We start from the raw sequence: 8,354 nt of genomic DNA on the forward strand, positions 1-8,354 counted from the left end.
TTATTTATTTATTTATTTATTTATTTATTTATTTATTTATTTATTTATTGAACTACTTTTATCATTCAGATTAAGACATTTTAAGGCTTTTGTGATTTCCATGACCTTCAAGGAAAGTACAATTTCAGTTCTGGCTGATCGGTGTCTTTGGTCGACCCCTAAGCACTTATCCTTGAATCTTAAGGACTGTATGTGCAGCCAGACACAAATGTTTTGGTGTTCGTGTAGGAAATGGGGAGCATGACACTGTTTAAGGTCTGACCCCCCCCCCCCCCCCCCCCCCTCCTCCGACCCCCTCCTGCATGTGGTAACAACCTCTTATAAGCAAGTGGTCAGCATACCTCAGCATCCCTCTAAATGTTTACACAGGAAAAGACGGCGAGGTTCAAAGACAATCTGCTTTAATCATGTTTGAGTCGTTTAGGGGAAACGAGAAAGTTTAAAATGAAGACGAAAAGCGGATGCATCACCTTTCTTTTCTCCAGGGGCTCTGGATCCATGAGCAAGGCACTTCACTTGCGCACACACACACATTGAAAACATGCACGCACACTCACACGCCAGTGACGTCAGGCTGGAGTTTGGAGTAGAAAGCCAAGTGGATGAAGGAAGTGGAGATCTCCACCCTCCAGCCTCCCCCTGACACTTCTCATAAATATTACCAAGGCTTATTCGGGGAACTCGCACCACAAAGTCACATCGTGTCGTGGTTTTAACAAGCTTTCACCCGTCAGAAACTACCAAATATTTGCCTTTTCCCCCCACAATCTTCCCTGGTTTGGCACCGTCGGATGTGCAGGCTTCGTTTTGGGGCTTGTTGGTTTTTTTTCCCACCAATTCCAACTTTTTCCCAGCGACTGTTGCGCACCGAGCTGGAGCGCTGCTTTCTCCCGCTGAGAGCGGCTGCTGACCGGAGGCTTTCACCGTCTGTTAGGCTCCTCACACCCTGATAGACACGAAGAGAGGTGATACCATGTACATGTACAGCCGGGCGTCTTAATTCGGACCTGTCGATCGGAGGCTCTGCGTCTGTCAAGTTGAGGACTTTGACTTGCCGAGATCGTCGCTGCTGGTAAAAGAAACCAAAACGTGCTGCGCTCTCACAGACTTCTTTCATGTCAACAAGAAGAGAAGAAAAAGGAGATTTTTTTCCTTATATTGACTCTTCTAAGGGACGAGAATCCATGATGAGCAAACCCGCAGGTTCAACAAGTGGCTGTTTGGATATTCTGAATGTCAAATCAAGTAAGTTTCGCTCGTCTCTTCCACGATGGCGCACGGCGCAAAGCACGAGAGGCCTTTTAGGTAATACAGATAGTAAAAAGAAGAAAGTTCACTTAAACTGGCGTGTGATAATCAGTGAGTAGACGTTTCTTTTAGTGCAATCGGAGCTTCAGTGTAAGAATTATTTCCTCAGTCAAAAGGGGGAATGACGCCGGGACCCGCTTTTTTTTATTATTCAGTGCGAGTTTGGCAATTAAAAGCTCTTTATTGCAAAGATTGCCTTAATAAAAACATACATTATTGATTTTCGATGATAGGACGAAGAAAATAAAGAAAATCACATAATTTCCACCACTAATGCGTATTTATCCTACTTGTTGCCACTTGTTGCCTCTAATTTTATATTTAGAAATGTCTTCATTGAGCTTTTTAAACGGAAATAATAATAAATTGTATTATAGAAAATGTGGGAAACAAAATATTCTCTTACTGCGTTAAAGCAAGTCTTTATGACAAAGTATTGTTATTATTATCTAGTTTTTATACGTGCATGTAAGTCTCTGCGATACAATTTATTCTAACTATCTCCCCAAAATACTGAATGTAATGTTGGATAAATTTGCGTTTTATTTGTAAAATGATTTTCAAATCAAATTATAATGAAAGCGTTTCTCTTCAGCCTTTGCAAATATATCCCGACGAGGCCTCATCACAATAGTAACTTTAATCCCACTCACACTTCAAAGCTGATGATTTGTTTAACATGCACAATATTTCTGTTAAACATACACTCTCCTGTGCGTGTCTGTGCGTGTGCGTGTGTGTGTGTGTGTGTGTGTGTGTGTGTGTGTGTGTGTGTGTGTGTGTTTGTTTTTATCATCTTTTTTTTACCACATCCAAACATGTAGACTATTCTGTTATTTGTGTTATAATAGTTGCCACTGCTTGTTTTTTTTCCCCAAATGGGTTCACGACACGAAAATAACACATTGGTGTTAAATGACACAACCAGACAGCGACATATAAAATATATGTTCATTTAAACTGAAAAGAAGTCAGGCCATAACTTCACCGTCAGACAGGTTCATGTCTGGATTATGTGAAAGGAAACAATGACTTCTCTCTCAGTGAAATTAAATTTTCAGCTCTTTCCGCACTTATTTTGCTTGATGGTGATTACGTTAATAGAATATGCCATATATCTTCAAGCAATTACTGCGCACAATGGAGACGCATTGGACCCCCACAGCGGGAAGTTAAATACATTTCCCCCTTTCACAACAAAATTGTGTGTCAATTTATTTAATTGACTGTCAGCAACCACCGTTTAGTAGTTCTATGGGCTTTTTTCTATCTTCGAAATCTGCGCACGTTGGTTATTTTTTCACTTTAATTGTGCTTTTAACTACAATTCTTGCACGAATGAACTTGAACTCTTTAGCTTTGGTTTAGAAATTAGTTTTTTCAAAATGTTAAATTCGTAAAGCAAAATCCAGAGTTCAGATTACCCCACACCTATTAAGCGTATTATCCAAAAATTGCCAATGTGATAAGAGGATTACTTTCTCCATTTTCAAACCTATAACAAATACGATTTGAATTATCTTCACAACCATGATCGCTAAATTGAAAATGGTTTGTCGTTATTTTATGGAAATTATACGATTGAGGCCTATGTTTTCAGAAACTACACGGCCCTCTGATTCTTCATAAACAGCCAATTGAAGTCGTATAACTCTCCCCTGAAGTCATTGTTTTTGCTGCCGGGTAGTTATTCCCATGCTACCCTTTTTGACGGGTCACTGGTGAATCAATGAGCAGGTGGCAAAACGTCAATGTAATTACATAGACGGCTTTTCCCTCCAGAATAAAAAAAAAAAAGAACTCCCTCATATGCATACAAATATAGTCCCTTTTAAGAGATCTGAATGCAAAATCTTCACAAAAAAAATCACATTTTTTTCATCTACACCGAGGTTGATTTACATACACTTCATTTGAGTTGGTGAAACGAGTTGGTGCGCATTATTCTCATGGTGCAGTGTCACTCCCTAATCCTGGGGCCTATAGACCTGTGGGATAAAGCAGCTGTCGAGTCCCATTATGAAGTGGAGTTGGCAGCTTGTCGAGATCCAGGCAGTCAGACGAGGTTCAATGGGGGAAAATCATTAAGTTAACACTTTCCCCTAATGTCTCCATTGTGCGCCCTCTGGTCATTGTCTTAGAGAGCTCAGATATGACGCTTCCCACCGGACTTTATTCTTGAAATGCGCGCGGTGGATTCCCATGGTCATGGTCGGATGAGGCGCGGTGGCGTTGTCCTGTGTGTGTGTGTGTGTGTGTGTGTGTGTGTGTGTGTGTGTGTGTGTGTGTGTGTGTGTGTGTGTGTGTGTGTGTGTGTGTGTGTGTGTGTGTGTGTGTGTGTGTGTGTGTGTGTGTGTGTGTGTGTAAGTTGATTGGACACAAGTTTAAGATGTTAATTTGGCGACCCACTCTTTTCACTGTTCGAAAAAAGTTTTATCAGCGTTGGTAATCATACAAACACTCAAAGTAAATTCAAGCATTACTAAATATTGGATAATTCAAGCAGAGGTTCCAAGTCCCCATCAAATATTATCAATTCATAACTCGCCTCACATAGCTTTTGATTTGTAAAATTAGAGAGCATGTTAAGTAATTGACTTTTGGGCCTTTTCCAGGTCGCATACTGGACATCCCATGTAAAGTGTGCGGGGACCGCAGCTCCGGGAAACACTACGGCGTTTACGCCTGTGACGGCTGCTCGGGATTCTTCAAGAGGAGCATCCGGAGAAACAGGACATACGTCTGTAAATCTGGCTCGCAGGTGAGAGTCCTTGTCCGTTTCTACCAGTCTCAATGAATTTTTAGCTTAATGAGTAGGTTGTGATAAACAAGTCTGTTTTTTATTGTACGTCTGGAAATCAAGGCAAGGTGGTAATCAGGTGAGCATTCCTTGTACAGACGTGGCGAGGTCTACAAGCAAACAATACTGTACTAGTACCATCTTCTGCATCCAACGAGGCTCTGGTCCTCATCCAAAAACGCTCGAGCAGCTTTACGCAGGGCATGATGCGTTTTTTACGCGCAGATTGTTGATTGCCTTTCCCTCTTGGCGCTGCGTTAAGTCTCCCTTGATGAGCCTAATTGTGTCATGCCTGGACCATTAAGTACAGGGCTAAACACCGCGCTGCTGTAATACATCAGGTGTAATCCAATCTAATGTGATGACTCGATGGTGAGGATTTAGGCAGCAGAGGGCGGGATGGAGTACTTATCCTGCGGGATGAAGTTGCACTGGAGCCGCGGGGAGCAGGGTTATAACTACAAGATAATAGCACGATCTTTCACCTGGAGATTGGCCTCCCAGGAGGATAATGGCAAGGAGCGCTCTGTCGTGCGGGCTGGAGGGAAATTTAACCACAAGCTGTAACCCCGTTTCTCCCAATCCCCCCCTCCCTCTTCTCCTCTCCGTACAGGGTGGCTGTCCCGTAGACAAAACTCACAGAAACCAGTGCCGAGCGTGTCGTTTGAAAAAGTGTCTGGAAGTGAACATGAATAAAGACGGTAAATGGGTTTAATTTAATTATCACTTTGACCACAGAAACGCCATGCTGTGGTGTGCGGCTTGAAGGTGGGGAAACTCGAGGGGAAAGTGCATTAAGGCTGTTAATCAAGGCTCAAAAGAAGTTGATAATTACCTGCTCTTTGCTTGTTTTAAAGGGGTATTATTTCTACTCTGTTGGTTCGCTCATTAGAGCCAATTATTTTTCTTTTACACTGAATGTTTACGCTTTGAGTCACTAATTTGATTCATTCAGCCTATAGTTTAATAATTCTAAGTTGTAATCACTGTAATGATGCAACAAACAAATGATATCCTGCAAAGATCCCTCTTTCACTGTGCGTGTGTGTTTTCATGTCCCGTTTCACAGCCGTTCAGCACGAGAGAGGGCCCCGGACCTCCACCATCCGCAAACAGGTCGCCTTATATTTCAGGGGCCACAAAGAGGTGAACGGCTCCTCGACCCATTTCCCCGGATCCTCACTGCCCGGACCTCCCTTTTTCACCACCGTCACGCAGCTGGAGCCTCACAACATGGATATGAACACAGTGGCGACCACGCCTGAGAGACAAGCCATTGTGGCTCTGGCACAACCCACCCCAAAGGTAGATTATGGGACATTTTAAAGGAATTATCTTACAATTTTTTTCTTTTAAGGCAAATTTAATAGATTATGAGATGGATATTTCTATGACAGCCCTTTCAAATGTTATTATAGGATTATATGTCCCCCCTCACAAGGGTTAGAAGTTGAAATTCCTCTCCCTATTTAGCAGCTTCTAAGAACCATAAATCCGCCAATTAGATTTCTCACTGTTAATCCACCACAAGCAACACTAATAATTATAGCACCAGGTGCCGGAGCTTGGAATTTGACCTTTGTTGTTCACCACGCTGTGAACGGTGCGTCATGAAAACACACTGCAGTGACGCAAGCTGATGAGGAGGGCGATGCTCATTTTGCGCTCTTTTCAGTATCCCCACGAGGTCAGTGGCACCCCCATGTACCTGTACGAGGTGGCGACGGAGTCTGTGTGCGAGTCGGCGGCGCGCCTCCTGTTCATGAGCATCAAGTGGGCAAAGAGTGTCCCCGCGTTCTCCACCCTGCCTTTATCCGACCAGGTACAATTTGAACCAAAAACATAAATGTTTAACCCTTCATGGTATTTCCAAATGTGATTTATTCGGGTATTTCTTTTGTTATAATTCATGTTTGAACAATTTATGTTGGAAACGGGAACTTTCTTAATCTTGGCCAAACGAATTTAATGCGTAAGGATGTGTTTAATCAGGCCTACTGTTATACGTGCACCTAATACATGTTAGGAAAAAAAAAAAAGTAGATTTATTTAGTGTACTGTACAGAGTTCAACGCTGAACGAATTCTGATCTTTCTTTTAGCTCATTCTGTTGGAGGATGCGTGGAGGGAGTTATTCGTGTTGGGCATTGCGCAGTGGGCCATTCCTGTGGACTCGTCCACTCTTCTTGCTGTTTCTGGTATGCGCAAAGCACGAGAGAGCTTAAAACTTAATGCTATTCATGAGCCGCACATGTAAATGTGTCGGGGAAAATACCTTACTGCATTACCTCACGTGCTGACATTTCCCCTTCAATTTCCGACACAAGGGATGAACACTGAAAACACCGAGTCTCAGCGGATGAACAAGATCATGTCTGAGATCCAGGCGCTCCAGGAGGTGGTGACCAGATTCAGACAGATGCGTCTTGACGCGACGGAGTTCGCGTGTTTGAAATGCATCGTGACCTTCAAAGCTGGTGACTATTTTCCGCAGTTTTAAAACCTGACAACGAGTAATTATATTCATTAAATGTATCTTTAAATCTTCTTTATAAAACGTCAACTAGGGGCACTCGTCTTGATACACGCATTAAATCAGGACATTTATGCCTTTTCCTTTACAGTTCCGACGCATGGCAGCACCGAGTTAAGAAGTTTTCGCAACGCAAGCGCAATCGCAGCACTTCAAGATGAGGCACAGCTCACACTCAACAGTTATATACACACCAGGTAAGAAGAGTTTATCTATCTGTCTATCTATCTATCTATCTATCTATCTATCTATAGTCAGACAGATTCATTACAAAGTTGATGAGGCAACAAGCCACTGAAGCTCCCTGTAATTTTGCACAGGTGTTACAAATGAGCCGCGCATTTAAGTAGCAGGTGTGCGCTAATTGGACACGCTCCCTAATAGAGAGAGAGAGAGAGAGAGAGAGAGAGAGAGAGAGAGAGAGAGAGAGAGAGCTATTAAACCCGGGCTGTGGTGTATTTCAGGTACCCGACTCAGCCCTGTCGCTTCGGGAAGCTGCTCCTGCTCCTCCCGGCGCTCCGCTCCGTCAGCCCGTCCACCATAGAGGAGGTGTTCTTCAAAAAGACCATCGGCAATGTGCCAATCACCCGGCTCCTGTCTGACATGTACAAGTCCAGCGATATATGAATCCTCTGCACGTATATGGAGGCGCACAGAGGGGACTGAAGCTGAAGGCCTGCGCGGACACCCACCCAGCAGTCACACAGAATGTCAAAAGTGTTGAGCACAACATTACATATAGGCTGTCTTCATGTAAAGACTCGACCACAACCAGATCACCAGTTAGTCTGTTAACAGTCGCTCTAGTTGACGATTTGCATGTACCTTTCATTAGAGAACTGCCATCTGTGGGTGTGGTGCCAAACGCCTGCAGCGTTCAAACAACACCTAAAGACTCTGGAGAGCACCTGCCGCGACAAAGAAATATTGTATATTTAGATGTGTTTCGAGTGTCTTTGAGACCAATGAGCTTGACGACCAATTCAATCTTGTTATTGCTATTTTCAATCCCAGTGGAGGAAACCAAAAACACAATGACGCATGCGTAATGGCGCGATGCGAGTCGCTGTTCCCCCGATCCGGTGCTGAAACCAAAAGCACGGGACAAACACGAAGAGGTGCCAGTTCTTTGAAATACTACGGAGGAAGAAAAAAAAAAATTTAATGAAATCTTTTAAATGATATGCGCGTATTGACTGTAAAACGACATTTATCTGAGGAAGGTGTGTCTATTTAAGTGGCTGCTGTCCCGTCTGTGTTGGTGTGTCCTGTTTGAGGAGCAGCACAAGAAACAGTTTAGGTCGACTTTGTGAAGTTAGACACTAACATTGGATAAATTAATATTCAGCACTTGGAGGTGTGTTTTTTTGTGGCCTGTGATGTTTTTATTCTGTTGTAAATAACTGGAGTTATAACTATTTAGAGTTGTAACCAAGAGAATAAAATACACTGAATTAAACTGTTTTCTTGGACAGTTAAAACTATTATCTGCAGATGTTAAGCTTGTTCTTAAAAGACATCACACAGCTAATGATGGTGTTGCTCTTCTTTCTCATGATCGTGTTCTCATTGTAAATACAGTTTCACAAATATATAAGTGGTAACAATTTATCATATGGAAAATAATTAGATTTATTGCAGAATGACCGGTGGCTTTCTATTTTTCGTCTTGAAGATATGTTCAAGTTCCTCTGAATAATTATGACATTTGGG

At 42.7% G+C, this 8,354-nt stretch overlaps 1 protein-coding gene across 1 annotated transcript; it reads left to right on the plus strand.

Annotated features, from left to right (window-relative positions):
• Window positions 1–1,184: 1,184 nt before the first annotated feature.
• nr2e1 (nuclear receptor subfamily 2, group E, member 1) lies at window positions 1,185–8,170 on the plus strand (the record flags this gene model as incomplete). The annotated part of the gene is made up of 9 exons (XM_080491490.1): window positions 1,185–1,245; window positions 3,924–4,069; window positions 4,722–4,809; window positions 5,178–5,413; window positions 5,784–5,930; window positions 6,210–6,306; window positions 6,436–6,585; window positions 6,733–6,838; window positions 7,106–8,170. 9 exons carry the CDS (start codon window positions 1,185–1,187, stop codon window positions 7,266–7,268), a joined length of 1,194 nt encoding a protein of 397 aa, XP_080347616.1. The 3' UTR covers window positions 7,269–8,170.
• Between the last annotated feature and the right edge of the window lie 184 nt (window positions 8,171–8,354).

This window comes from Lipophrys pholis (assembly GCF_963383615.2).
Source record: "Lipophrys pholis genome assembly, chromosome: 21".
Lineage (NCBI taxonomy): Eukaryota > Metazoa > Chordata > Actinopteri > Blenniiformes > Blenniidae > Lipophrys > Lipophrys pholis.